Source organism: Silurus aristotelis (genome assembly GCF_946808225.1).
Source record: "Silurus aristotelis genome assembly, chromosome: 11".
NCBI lineage: Eukaryota > Metazoa > Chordata > Actinopteri > Siluriformes > Siluridae > Silurus > Silurus aristotelis.
The window spans coordinates 9,634,332-9,648,456 of record NC_139584.1 but is presented as its reverse complement, the minus strand read 5'-3'; the positions used below and the strand labels follow the sequence as shown (position 1 = coordinate 9,648,456).

The 14,125-nt window shown below is 37.5% G+C and overlaps 2 protein-coding genes across 4 annotated transcripts in view; both read left to right on the top strand.

Annotated features, from left to right (window-relative positions):
* LOC310733945 (ubiquitin-conjugating enzyme E2 variant 1-like) overlaps positions 1 to 5,495 on the top strand; it is a 6,852-nt gene extending 1,357 nt beyond the window's left edge. For both annotated transcript variants that reach the window (XM_083555487.1, XM_083555488.1), the window contains exons 2-4: positions 610 to 758; positions 3,200 to 3,325; positions 4,664 to 5,495. In XM_083555487.1, coding sequence (XP_083411613.1) covers positions 610 to 758; positions 3,200 to 3,325; positions 4,664 to 4,810 — 422 coding nt within the window. In that variant the 3' untranslated portion in view covers positions 4,811 to 5,495. The remainder of the gene's footprint in view (positions 1 to 609; positions 759 to 3,199; positions 3,326 to 4,663) is intronic.
* A 1,905-nt stretch (positions 5,496 to 7,400) lies between these two features.
* Positions 7,401 to 13,375, top strand: slc52a3-1 (solute carrier family 52 member 3-1). Of its 2 annotated transcripts, none has more exons than XM_083555408.1 (5): positions 7,401 to 7,717; positions 10,510 to 10,670; positions 10,786 to 11,874; positions 12,270 to 12,393; positions 12,647 to 13,375. In XM_083555408.1, the coding sequence occupies exons 3-5, from the start codon at positions 10,862 to 10,864 to the stop codon at positions 12,857 to 12,859; spliced, it is 1,350 nt and encodes a 449-aa protein (XP_083411534.1). In that variant the 5' UTR covers positions 7,401 to 7,717; positions 10,510 to 10,670; positions 10,786 to 10,861; the 3' UTR covers positions 12,860 to 13,375. The 2 variants fall into 2 exon arrangements, with proteins under 2 accessions (XP_083411534.1, XP_083411533.1); XM_083555407.1 differs by having other exon boundaries at positions 7,401 to 7,826.
* The last annotated feature ends 750 nt before the right edge of the window (positions 13,376 to 14,125 follow it).

The window sequence follows — 14,125 nt, the reverse complement described above, 5'->3', positions numbered from 1 at the left end:
ACAAAATCAGGGGACCGCAGTGTGTGTGTGTGTGTGTGTGTGTGTGTGTGTGTGTGTGTGTGTGTGAGTGAGTGAGTGAGTAAATGAAAGACAGATGAGGTAATGCAGATGGCATCCGAGCTTTTCGGTGATGCTTGTGCAAACTTGCAGAAGGGAGAACGAGATGAATGAAGTGCACCATGACAAATGCATCCTGGCTCATTTTAAAAGAAGAATTTCACAGGTTTAGGCCTCCTGGGACAGATGCCCTTGAAAGAAACAGTGAAAGTCCTTCATGCCTGCAACAACAGAGAGCTAAAGAATGAAAACACTCGGTCTGAGCTGTGTGAGATACAGATTACCCTTGCCCGATTGGATTCTGGCTTTCCGCTAGAACTCGGTCATCAGCAGTGTTTGGGTGAAAATCATGTGAACCATGTTGCACTGCAGGATGCAGGAGCAGTTGGATTTTTTTATTTTTAGAGAGAGAATTGAGAGATCGGTGGAATTTATACATGAACTAATTATTTTTAAGATATTGCAGTTAAAAAAAAAAGTCTTTGGAATATATATCTACTGCTTTGAGCTTAAGTGTTTCAATAATGTTGTAATGTGTGTTTATGTGGTTAGGCGTGAAGGTGCCACGCAACTTCCGTCTGCTGGAAGAGCTGGAGGAAGGCCAGAAGGGAGTGGGGGATGGAACTGTGAGCTGGGGGCTGGAGGATGACGATGACATGACCCTCACTCGCTGGAGAGGCATGATCATCGGACCACCACGGGTAAGACGCTGGTGTCATAATCAGCCTCTTATTGGTTAAACACTTATATGCTGCCCGTCCAAAAAAAAAGTCACCACCTGGATTTAACTTAGCAAATAGGTAAGAGCCTCCTATTGGATAATTACTGTATGGATGATTGTTTCAGCTGACAAGTTCTTTAACCCTAACTGATGCAGTGAGTAGCTTCTCATTTTTTAAACAACCATGTTGGAGGACACATCCTCTGTTCGTGGAAAAGATGGTTATCTTTTCCAGTTGGGTTAAATTGGGTTAAGAACTGTCCAACGCATTATTAAAAACTGGAAGTATAGTGGGGGAACCATCATCTTCGAGGAAGAAATGCGGTCTGTAAAAAAAATTAAATAAAAAATCACTTAAACGTTAAAACGGCGATCGCTTAAACGTTTTGTGAAATCGAATCTTTAAAAAAACTCGGAACTCACGGTTTAATAGTGAAAGTAAGAGCATTTCTACACGCACAGTGCAAAGGGAACTCGAGGGATTGGGACTAAACAGCTGTGAATCTTATCACTTATCAGCGAGGTTAATCAGAAAAAGTCTTACATTTGCTTGGAAACATAAAGATTGGACTCTGGAGCAATGGAAGAAGGTCATGAGGTCTGATGAGTCCAGATTTACCCTGTTCCAGAGTGATGGCATCAGGGTAAGAAGAGAGGCGGATGAACTGATGCACCTATAATGCCTAGTGCCTACTGTACAAGCCTGTGGGGGGCAGTGCTATGATCTGGGGTTGTTGCAATTGGTCAGGTCCGGGTTCAGCAACTTTGTGCCCAAAGAATGAGGTCATCTGACTACCTGAATATACTGAATGACCAGGTTATTCCACCAAAGGATAGATTAGATAGAGATCTTTTCTTCTCTGATGGCACGAGCATATTCCAAGCTGACAATGGCAGATTTCATCAGGCTTCCAATTGTGAAAGAGTGGTTCAGGGAGCATGGCACATCATTTTCACACATGGATTTGCCACCACAGAGTCCAGACCTTAACCCCATCGAGAATCTTCGGTATGTGCTGGGAACAACTTTGCACCTTTCTGACTCTCCCATCATCAATACAAGTTTTTGGTGAAAAATGACTGCAACTCTGTATGGGAATAAATGTTGTAACATTGCAGAAGCTTATTGAAATGATGCCACGTGTGTGCCTTTTTATTTATTTTGGACAGGCAGTTTATAACCGTACACATTTATGCTGGGTAAATGCGTAATATTTTGCGGGGAACCAATATTAGATCACAGCAAACATGAATGTTCATAATAGAAACATGACGGCATTTCCTACCTCTCATTGCTTTCTCTTTTTTTCCCCTGTAATAATTTGTTCTTTTACTCAAACGTTTACTGCAGTAGAACACATTATACACCACACTCATAACAGCCCACCAGGCCAGCATATATTAAATACAGTTTTCTTTTACACAGGTGGAATTTTTCTTGGCCATAAGGTGTAGCAAGATTTATAGGGTTATCAATGATCAATTCTATTTCTCCTTCACTGGCTCTGGGCTGATTACTTCTGCTGCATGACTTAGAGACTGACAGCTTCAACTGGGTTTAATTCTGACATTCTCAGTGTGCTTATAAAGCAGTAGGTAGTGATGAAACTTCATTTAAAACTTCATTTGGTGCATTCTGCTGTTGTACTACTCCAGTAGAGGTTCTCTACAGTTACTCCCAAGTACTCTGCAGTTACTTTCTAGAATTTTTGTTGCAAAATAGCTAACTTTTCTGTTCAACTTGTCAGAAGGACTGGTTTAATACAGACGAATAAATATTCAAATACACAATACTTTCTGGTACATTTTGAAAAGTTTTTCTATTTTTCTTCCACCCAAAGAGGTTTCTTGACATCATTATTGTTTGTCACTGGTACAGTACCAGCAACATCTTATCAAGTGACGTAGTATTTTAGTTTGGTGTAATCAGTTTGGGTTCTTTTATTTTTTTTTGTATGTATATCTCACAACACAGAAAGAATGTCCTCTTCTGGATCTAATACAACCTGCTTGTGCACACAGTTACAAGTATTTGGTCTGTACTCATTTTCGAGGTTGACATAGTCACCACAGGTTCTTGCAAGACCTTCCCACTGCCCTGTTGTATAAACTAGAATTCACTTTTCTCAGACTTTTAATCTGCCAGTCATCTGTAACTTCTCTCTTGCTTTCTTAAGTATGATGAGTCACATCCTCTGTGTCAGTCTGACATTTCTGCTATGTACCAGAATACCAGGTTGTCTTAAAAGGGTTTTTGAAACAAATCCAGCATATCACATTTTACTTTGTTAGGGATCATTAATCCTTTTTTTTGTTTGTTTAATGATTCTGACCAGTTCCATTTTCCATACAACAAAAAACACTGTTGTAAAATATAATGGGTTAAAGCTCTAACACTAAACGTCGGACTTCTTTTCTCAGACTATCTATGAGAACAGGATGTACAGTCTGCGAGTGGAGTGTGGACCCAGATATCCAGAAACACCCCCGTTTGTGCGGTTTGTGACAAAGATCAACTTAAATGGAGTACACAACTCAAGCGGTGTGGTGAGTCCTCTATTCCCCCCCCCAAGAACATGTTGAGTTATTTGCACATTTCCATTGCACCAACATTTAATATATATAGAGAGATTTAATCATTTTAATTATAAAAACTGCAAGTCCCAAAAAAAATAGCACAAAATGCCACTGTGTATGTGGAAGTATGTGTGATCTGTATCTTGAATGTTAATTGTTATTGTGGAAATACAGAAAGATGAAATAAAGAGCCCTTTAAATACATTGCCACCCTTGGTAAATATGAGCAAAGAAAGCTGTGAAAAATTGTCTATTATTTAACCTTTTGCTCAAAGATATATATTCATTGCAGTTTCAATCTGTTACACATTTCAGAATTTCACCATCTGCTTTTCCAAGTTCATTTCTGAAGATGCAATAATGTGGCTGGTGTTTGCTTTTTCCTCACGCACCCAATTAATCTTACAGCTGCGAGTACATCCACCGAGATTGAATTTAAGGCCGTGCCCTAAACCACACACTGTCGACTGAATGCACAAACACTGTAGTGACATGCTGTAATACTAAGTCTTATGAAAATTAAAGGGCATTGTAATGCATCTCGTGCCTTTCAAAAGTTATACCTAGACTTTTATTGTTTTTGGGAGACAGAGACATGTTTCCTTTCTTCATACGCAACAAACTCATCATTTATGGTACAAAGATTTACTTCGACCAAACGAATATATAAATATACAGATGTTAAAGTATATTTTCATTGAAAAATCCCCCTTTTTCTCTAAACATTCAGCTGAAAAAAATTTTTTTTTAAGGATCTAGTTAATCCCAGAGCAGTTCAATAGGGTTTAGGTCTGTGACTGGCCGGGCCATTTATGAAAGATCCAGCCGAGTGTTTGCTCTCTAAAATAACTCTTACAGTGCCATGCAGACGTATGCATTGTTTTGTATGGTGAAGGCTCCAATTAGGCACAGTTCAGTTGGAATTGAATGGTGTTGAAATATGGGATGGTAGCCATGTTGGTTTAGTATTCCTTTCACCTGGAGTAAGTGTCCAATCATCCCTGCTACAGAGCAACCCCAAACCATTAAGCTTCCACCTCCATGTTTATGAGGAGGTCCGGTAACATCCTGTTTGTTCTTCTATTAAAATGTCAAATTTGCACTCATCTTCTGTAGACAGATTCTTCCAGTCATACACTACAATTTTGTGTGTTTTTGCCGTTTACCTCGATTGTTGCATTTAAAGTCTTATGATAGGCACTATACCAGAGTTACTAAGTACTTGTCTTTAATTAACTGCCTAATTTAAATGCAGCATGTTCCTTTAGAACATGTAATGGAGCTGCTATCATGTTTGTGTGTGTTTAGGTGGAGCCGAGGGCAGTGTCATCTCTGGCAAAGTGGCAGGATTCCTACAGTATCCGGGTGGTGCTGCAGGAGCTTAGACGACTTATGATGTGCAAAGAGAACATGAAGCTCCCACAACCACCTGAGGGACAGATTTACACCAACTGAGACTGTACTATACTGCAAATACACACACACAGTCTGCCTTTAGCATTTTGTTTTCATTTGTACTCATTTTCATTTCTATCTCCAATCAGTCATCCTTGAATTCATAAACGTGCAAACTCTCTCCTGCTCTGTCTGTCTGTCAGATTTGTTCCGTCTCTCATACACGTATAAAAGCCCCATCTGGAAAGAATTCATGCCTCAACTCATACACATCCCCCTTATGGTCCCTCCCTTTTCTCATTTTTCTGAACTAAAGATGAGTGAACAGTAGTTTTTTTTTTTGTCGTCATGGGACAAATCATTTGAATACTGTGCATCTTACTAATCTTTGTTTTTCTTATTGTTTGTTAAAAATCTGATTGTATAATATCATAAATAATCTAATTGAGTGTGACTTGTGGTTGTATTTTTGTCATTTTCATATCGAAAATCTTTTGCTTGAGTGCAATTCAGCACAGCTTTATGCATTGTAATGTCGTTGTAGATGTTCGGTAGTAAAGTCTTGGTATTTGCAATCTGCAGTTGTCAAATGATATTTAAAACTGCGTACAATATGGTCTCTGAACATCAGAACTCCTTACATGTTATGACTAGTCTTGATATTTGCAAATGCACACATACTGAAGGCAGAAGGAATTTCCTAAAGAATGAAATAAAAAGTGAAAACCGTACATAAATGTGAAAACCATTGAGAAAGATTGTGTGATGTAGGCCTGTTTGCATTCATGTTGTAAATTGAGCTCCTGTATGAATTGACATGACATCAGCGCTGTGTCTATACAGGTTTTCTTTGGGTTTTTAGAATTTGCCCAACCTTCCAAAAACATGCTGGTATGTGAGTGAGTCTACCTGACACCGAGATGTGAATGTATATACATAGTGACCTACGATAGTATACAGTACACGGTGCCTTCTAGTCTTTAGCTGAGTATTTCCGGGATGAGCACCACAACGCTGACCAAAATAATAGGGTTTACTGCAATACAATAAATAAATCATTACACTAAAAAACCTGAAAATGCCTGAACTAGTGCCCACAGGCTGACATTTCCTTGCTGTGACCTTTGAATTGGCCTGTCATGCCATATATGAGAAAAGGAAAAAAATGCCATTTGGAAAAACCTTTGAGAAATTAGGACCAGTTAACGTAGAGGTCACTGAATAGATGTAATAGGCATTAAAGTTTATTGTACAATAAATGAGGTTGTTTCTCATGCTACAATAAGTTTCACTGAATTGGAACTTTGAAAATAAAACTGCATTACATGAGTAGATTACATTCTTTTGTATTTATTTTTAAATATTAAATCGTGTATGAAAGGAACTTATAGAATAGCAAAACTTTCTTTCGGCTTCTCCCATTAGGGGTCGCCACAGCGAATCATCCGCATGTTTGATTTGGCTCATGTTTTTACGCTTGATGCCCTTCCTAACGCAGCCCTCCCCATTTATTCGGGCTTGGGACCGGCACTAAGAGTCGCTGGGGTTGGTCCCCTGACCGGGGATCGAACCCGGGCCGCAGCGGTGAGAGCGCCACATCTTAACCACTAGACCACCAGGGACCAACTTAAAGCTTAGCAACATTTATTAAAAAGTAATGTTTGTTTACTTTTGACCCACGGCCCTAAACCAAGTTAGATTTTTGACACTGGGCTAAGTGCTGAGCTTTTTGTTGGTGTACTTAGTTAATAATAACATCATAACAGTTTTATAACTTGCTTCACAAAATTTCATGCTTATTGGTAATTGTGATATATGTTTAGCCATGATCGATTAAACAAAACAAAGTCAAAATATGAAAGCTTCATAATCAGCTTTTCAGTTTGTGCTTGTTCCAAGTCCAGTGATAAAAAAGCAGTTCAAGTGTTTCACAACAAATTTTAAAAGTATCCACTAGTAGTCTGACCTGATAAACTGAAGCACAACGTTCTTTGGATGTTGTTGATCGGCCAGCCACTCCTGGGAAGGTTCTCCACTGTTCCATGGTTTGCTATTTGTGAATAATGGCTCTCAATGTGGTTCCGTGGAGTCTCAAAGCTTTAGAAATGGCTTTATAACCTTTTCCAGACTGATAGATCTGAATTACTTTCTTTCTCATTTGTTTCTGAATTTCTTTGAATCTCGGCACGTTGTGTAGCTTATGAGGATCTTTTGGGCACATTCTCTTTGCCAGGTAGGTCCTATTTAAGAGATTTCTTGATTGTGAACAGGTGTGGCAGTAATCAGGCCTGGGTGTGGCTCGAGAAATTGAACTCAGGTGTAATAAACCACAATTTTAATAGGGTTTAAAATTAATCTTCATTTAAAAACTGCATGTTGTGTTCACTTGTGTTATCTTTTACTCATTTAAATTAGTTTGTTGATCTGAAACATTAAAGTGTGACTAACATGCAAAAAAAATAAAGAAATCAGGACACAACACTTTTTCACACCCCTATATATATATATATATATATATATATATATATATATATATATATATATATATATATATATATATATATATATATATATATATATACAGTATATATTTGAACTTTGCATGTATTGTAAATTCTACTGCAGTTGTCATATACAGAATACTTATACATGATATGATGTGTATTTACACATACAATCTCTTAAATACCTACACACCTGTATGTAGACAATGTGTATAAAAAGGATCTTTCTACTACTGTAATAGTTTAAGAACAGCAAAAATGATCGGATTGGCATGTCTACTTACTTTGTACAGTATCCATAGTGGTGCAACCCTGTTGTAAATGCAGTCATAAAAATGGGGTTAATAATGAATTATATGCTACACTAGTAGTAAGTAGGAAGGAGTTGCTCCTCCTGCAATACTCCTCAACTGAATATGCGAGGGCAGGATGGTGGTGCTACATTGTTGTATTCTTCCTGAAGGTGTGTTGGAGTATTTCTTTCCTTTTGTTGCAGATATTATTCAACAGTGTTGTGAATTTGTGTGACCCCACAAGACTTCTGGACTAGTTTTCTTCTACTATCTCAAACTGTGAGTAAGACATTTACGAGCTGATAGTGGTAAAATAAGAATGTGCGAAAATAGGACTTGTATAGTGGTTAATTTGAGAATTTGGGTAATTTATATATGCTTTAGTCACAACAAGAAAGTATGAATTATAATCAGTGTGTGCACAGGCCATGTGTAATGTAAATGACATTTGGTTCTGGGCAAACATTTACATTCAGTATTGTTTTATCTACATCCAGCGATCCTTACTTTTGTTACAAAGTTCTTGAGTGGGAATCTGAAGTAGAGGTCAAGTTACTAGAAAATCATTTATTACGCTAATCTATTAGGTTAAAGATATAATAAACAATATAAAGCTCATTATGTTTTAGTCATTGTTGTTGGAGGCAATACAAGAAATACATGAAACATTGCTCTTTGCCTATGCATAGATCTCATATAATTATAATCATATAATCATAATATATATCATCAATATATAATCATATAATAATACATATTTCGCAATTTAGTCATTACGTATGTTCACTTGGTTGATTTAAATAATAGATTTTCTTAAAAGATTAATGCAGACAACAAAGTGATTATACAATATGATGCAAATTTAAACTTTACTGACCTTTTCTGGATTACACTAAGTAAAAATGATGTCTGTTAGATAGGTGTTGGGTTCAAATGAAGCCACCAGATCAACTTCAATGCACCTACAATTTTCCGGAACTGTACTGCAGGACATATGGCCTTTTTTTGATGAAGCTGTAGATTGTTAGATGTTAATCCAAGATTTTCCACAGTTTTTTGTTTGGCTTGAGAAGGATGTGATTTGCATGTTTTACATTTTCATCAAACTATGCAGTAAGCCCTTGTGCACTTATTCATCCTGGAATAGACCACTCCCATCAAGATAGAAGATTTTTTTACTGTACGGTATATGTGATCACGCAGTGGAATGTTCAAATGATTTGTAGTGATTCTTCACTATTAGGAAATACTAAACTATGCCAGCAAAATATCACATCATAACCACTGTATTTTTATTAATTTATTAATTTATTGCTATAATTAGTTGTAGAGTGCTAAATAAAGCGTGCAGTGGTGCAGTAGAAAGCATTGTTCTCTTAGAGCTCCAAGGCCATGAGATTGACCTTAAACATAGGTTGCTCTCTAAATATAACACATGCATAGTTTGAAAATAATTGTGAAAATTTCGTCTTATAGGCTCCTAATTGCAGAATGTATTTACTGAGTAATGATGTAACATTAGTGCCAGTAAAATTGGTAATCTTTATATTTACTGGGTTTCTTTAGATTTTGTCACACACAAGTCCTTATTGCATAATGTGGTTAATAAGTAATGAGAAAACACCAGAATCTGAAGGGAGACTTTAACTTGCACTCTGTAAATGTAATAAACACTTGTGCTGAAGCCCTTTCACCTACTTTTGGTGAAGTAATTCAGAGGCAAAATTCACTTTTTTTTATAAAACTCACATCAATAATGTTCACATCACACATATAAAACTGTGAAAGAAGTGATCTTAGAGACTGTGGCATGGTTCATGAAACAGGCTGATTTGACTAATTCTGAAAGTGCTGATTCCCTGGAATTTTCACTTGCAACAATCAATAGAGTGTGTAAAAAACAGACATAAAACAGTGACCAGCGTTTTTTCATGCAGAGACTCCTTGATGATGAGAAAGTTCAAAGGAGAATGTCCAAGATGGTTTGAGCTGATACAAAATCTATGGTTGATAAAAAAAACACCCTTTGCAACTTTGGTAATCATTAAATCAATTCAAAAACACAACAGCCCTTGAAGTCCAATTGCTATACTGTATACAAGTTTCCAGTCCTGTCAGCCCACAGTGGGCACAGGCTCAATGGACATTTGGATATTAGGGAAAAAACAGAACAAGTTTTTTTTTCTCTACAGACTCTGTAATGTGCAAATCCCAGAAATTCAGCAGTTACTGAAAAATCTTACACTAGCTAATTTTGCACTAACAATCACACCATGGTCAAAGTCACCCAGACCATTTGTCCCTCTTCCAAGTCATGATATAAAAATTAACTAAATCTTTTTACCAGTATCTGCCTGATTTTATGCATGGAATTGCTGCCTCATGATTGGATGATTAAATAATTGTATGAATAAGCAGGGGATACAGGTGTTCCTATTAAAGTGGCCAGTAAATGCATGTAAACTATCTATCTATCTATCTATCTATCTATCTATCTATCTATCTATCTATCTATCTATCTATCTATCTATCTATCTAAATAGTTATTTTTTTCTTGGCATATTATATTATGTAAATAATGCTGTAATAAAAGAGTAATACATTTATTATATCTTTGTAAGTAAATGCAAGAATTTGTTCCCTCATGATTTCTAACAAGAATATGACTGACTTTATTAGATCCAAAAATGTATGCACCAATTCTATTTTTTCTATTCCTGTATCCACAATTTGTTTTTATTTAACTATTTTAAATTATTTTTTGCTTCTTACCACTTATTTGTCTAATCACACTAGTCTGATCACAGAGTTTAGTATCTCCTCTCTCAGAACCCTATTTGACCCATTTTCAGATTGTAGTCTAATTCTAATCTTATAAATATGGGCCATGTAGCTCCTGAGAGATGAAATTTAGTTCCAACAATTTTAAAGGTTTAATCCAACCACTTTTCCTTCTGAACAGTGGAACTGTTAAAAGTAGGACTTCCGACACCCTGAACTTCCTGTGATGCTTCTATGGGACCATGTTTATGAAGAAAAGCTTGAAACCATGCACCTGCTAAGTCTCAGCCTCGCAGTTATTTATGACCACTTTGGTCTAGTTGGCTCTACTTGAACAGCAGTGTAAGCATCTATGTAAAGTCCCATGAGGGGACCTTTCCCTAACTTTTCAATAGTTTCTATTCTTAGTAAAATCTCAAGGGTTGCCTTAATATTTATTGTTTTGTTCTTCTCTCAGGAGTGGTGGACTGATACCTTCAGGAAGCAAAGAGACCCATTTCTGAAACCTTAGCCTAGGATTCCACCTTCCCATAATGTCCCTGTATATCCATTTGCTGGCCTGCGCCTTTGGCCTGGGATCTTGGGTGGCCATAAATGGAATGTGGGTGGAGCTGCCACTAATTGTCAACATTCTACCAGAGGGATGGGATTTACCTTCATATCTTACAGTCATTATACAGCTGGCCAATATCGGGCCTCTCCTAGTTACCCTTGTGCATAAACTGTGTCCAGGTCGACTACATGAGAATCTAGTGATCTATGCAGTGCTGACAGTTGGTATATTTGCATGCATCCTTCTGACAGTGTTTTGGGAGAAGACAACAGTGTTTTTAGGTCAACCAAGAAGCATGGCATTCTTCATTATCACTTTCTTTTTGTCTCTTGTGGACTGCACATCCTCTGTCACCTTCCTGCCCTACATGATGCAACTCCCGAACAAATACATCACCACCTACTTCATTGGTGAAGGATTAAGTGGCTTTTTGCCTGGGGTTCTAGCTTTGGCACAAGGGGTTGGCATGGCCAAATGTGTTGATGTCCCCGACCCATTATCAAACCTCTCAAACCCAGCACATGAGAACACCACTCTGGAAGCTCAATACCTACATCCCAACTTCTCCACAGAGATCTTCTTCTCTTTTCTGGTGGTCATGATGGTGATAAGCCTTGGTGCATTTGGTTTGCTAAACCATGCCCCTCGAACGTTTACACTCTCCACTGAAGATCTGGTGTCTGAACCAGGGACAGTGGTAACAGTCAGTGGAGGTCTGGAAAACGAGGCAGCAAACAATTCAGGCAAGAACAATCAAGAAGGTGCCACTGTAGACCAGCCCAAGCTGATAGTGAAGCGGTACTATTCCAATTACGAGCTCACCTTTATCTACTGCATGGTTGTGTGGGCGAATTGCGCAACCAATGGACTCCTGCCATCTGTACAAACGTTCTCCTGCATGCCCTACGGAAATGTGGTCTATCACCTTTCTGCTTCGCTATCATCACTTGCAAATCCAATGGCCTGTTTTATCGCCATGTTTGCTCCCAAACGGTATGCTATAATATCATAATCACTTGACATGACCTGACATGATATTTTTTTATTGACCATATTAACAGTTTACACTCTTTGAAGAGTGTAGCTGAAGGGTTCTTTGGGTAATTAACACAAACATTTCTCAAACTTTGAAGTGTTCAACATGTTGGTCAATAGTGGTGAATTGATTAAATATTCGGACTACTGTTAAAATGGTTGTGGGTACAATTTCCAGTAACACTGAACTGTCACTTTAAAGCCCTTAGTGAGGTTCATAAGCCTTTTATGCTCAAGCTGTGTATCAGTTGGAAGGTACTAGAATTTATTTTGCGATTCTTGCCATTGGCCAAAGCAGTTACTTAGCAGTAATTAGCTAAAGAACACCATTTCTATCTCATTATGTTTCCTAGCTCACTGGTGTTACTGGGTATTCTGTGCTTCCTTGGAACTGGTTGTGGTGGATACAACATGACTATGGCAGTCATGAGTCCCTGTCCATTGCTTCAAGACTCACAACTAGGAAAAACTCTAATTGTAAGTCACAAACTTATTGACCAGGGGTAGCCTCTTTGATAGTTCTGAAGTTCCCTCTAACTCCTCATAATTCTTCACACTTACTTTTTGTACACACATTAAGCAATTTGTCAACTTGTTGTTCTTGAAATTTGAACAAAGTGACAAATTCTTCTTTGTTTCTTGCACCAATCATTTGTCCTTTCACCAATATCTTCTGCTAAATGGTCTAACTCTTTGTCAGTGTTATAATACTGCTTTACATGTGCCCTAGGTCCTGTCATGGATTCTCTTCACTGGCCTTTTGTCCTATATAAAGGTGATGGTGGGAGTCATTCTAAGGGACCAGAGCCATATCGCCCTGGTGTGGTGTGGAGCTGCAGCACAGGCTGGATCTCTAGTGGGATCATTAATTATGTTTCCCCTAGTCAGCATTTATCATCTGTTTAAGTCAGGGGATATGTGCAACAGCAAGTGCACACTCTGATCCATTCCTGTGAGTTTGCATAAGGAGCTTTATGTGTTTAAAAAAACATATTCAAATTAATTATGAATGATAACATTGTAACTGTAAATGTGTCTATGCTTCCTTTGTATAGTAGCAGTAATACATTATTGACACAGTACACAAGTCATGTACTTGAGTGGAAGTAGGATCATACTTGGTGAATTTTGCATATGCTATTATATAAATATTAGTTTATTCATCTTTATTAACTACTTTATCCTATTCGGGATAATTCTGTAAATAATGTAGAACTCCAACACGCACGCACGCACGCGCACACACACACACACACACACACACACACACACACACACACACACACACACACACACACACACACACACACACACACACACACATGCTGCCCTATTGTGTACTCAATAAATGTCATATAAACAAGTAATTACAAGTTCCAAAAATATTTTACACTTCACTTGGTTTGTCAACATTTAATACAAAAAAATATTACATATACGAAGATTGGTCCAAACAATTTCAATGATGTATTTATACTGAATGTAAAAAAAAAAAAGCTTAAAGGTGTGCATTGCATGATTATGATTTCATTTTGGCAAGAATTCAATGACATTTCTGTTACGTACTATTCGACTTTGTTCTTTTTTGTTAGTGTGTCTGCAGTGGGATGTAATGAAAAAGAGTTACAGATTAGAATTTGTGTTAATTAGAAACAAAACCCTGCTTACATGCCTCTGCTGCAGGAGGCAGAAACAGATACATTTGCAGTATTTAACTGTAGGATTGATCAAAGATTTATAATGGCAGGTGCTTATGTCCAGAAATCATTAACATTAATATTGCTGTTACGGTAAGCAAGCACCTAATTAATAAGCCGTCTTCGTCAGAGGTGCTGGAGTCATCCTCATCCTAATCCTCATCTTCCTTCTCCTCCTCCTCATCATCATCCAAATCCTCCTCCTCCTTCTTATCATCATCATCATCATCATCATCATCATCATCATCATCATCATCATCATTATCATTAAACCAATGCTGCAAGAGCTTATTTTTCAGACAACCTTTTGAAGTAGTCCTGAACTGAAATGGAAATTTCCCCTTAGGCTCCAAGAATCTTTTGAAAGCTGTAATTATTACTTCAGATTGGAATTTTAAATATATAGCATGTCTCCATATTAACTCTGCATATGTGTGGCATGAAATTATTGGATTTGAATATTTTAGAGGTGTTTGGCTTGTGTTTTGAGCTCTCTCTTGAATCTTTTAAAA

What these genes read in the sequence shown, in the direction of transcription:
- slc52a3-1 (XM_083555408.1), top strand. Translation starts at nt 10,862, where the DNA reads ATGTCCCTGTATATCCATTTGCTGGCCTGCGCCTTTGGCCTGGGATCT. An exon ending in GCCATGTTTGCTCCCAAACG is followed by an intron (nt 11,875 to 12,269) that starts GTATGCTATAAT and finishes TATGTTTCCTAG; the next exon opens with CTCACTGGTGTTACTGGGTA. An exon ending in AACTAGGAAAAACTCTAATT is followed by an intron (nt 12,394 to 12,646) that starts GTAAGTCACAAA and finishes CATGTGCCCTAG; the next exon opens with GTCCTGTCATGGATTCTCTT.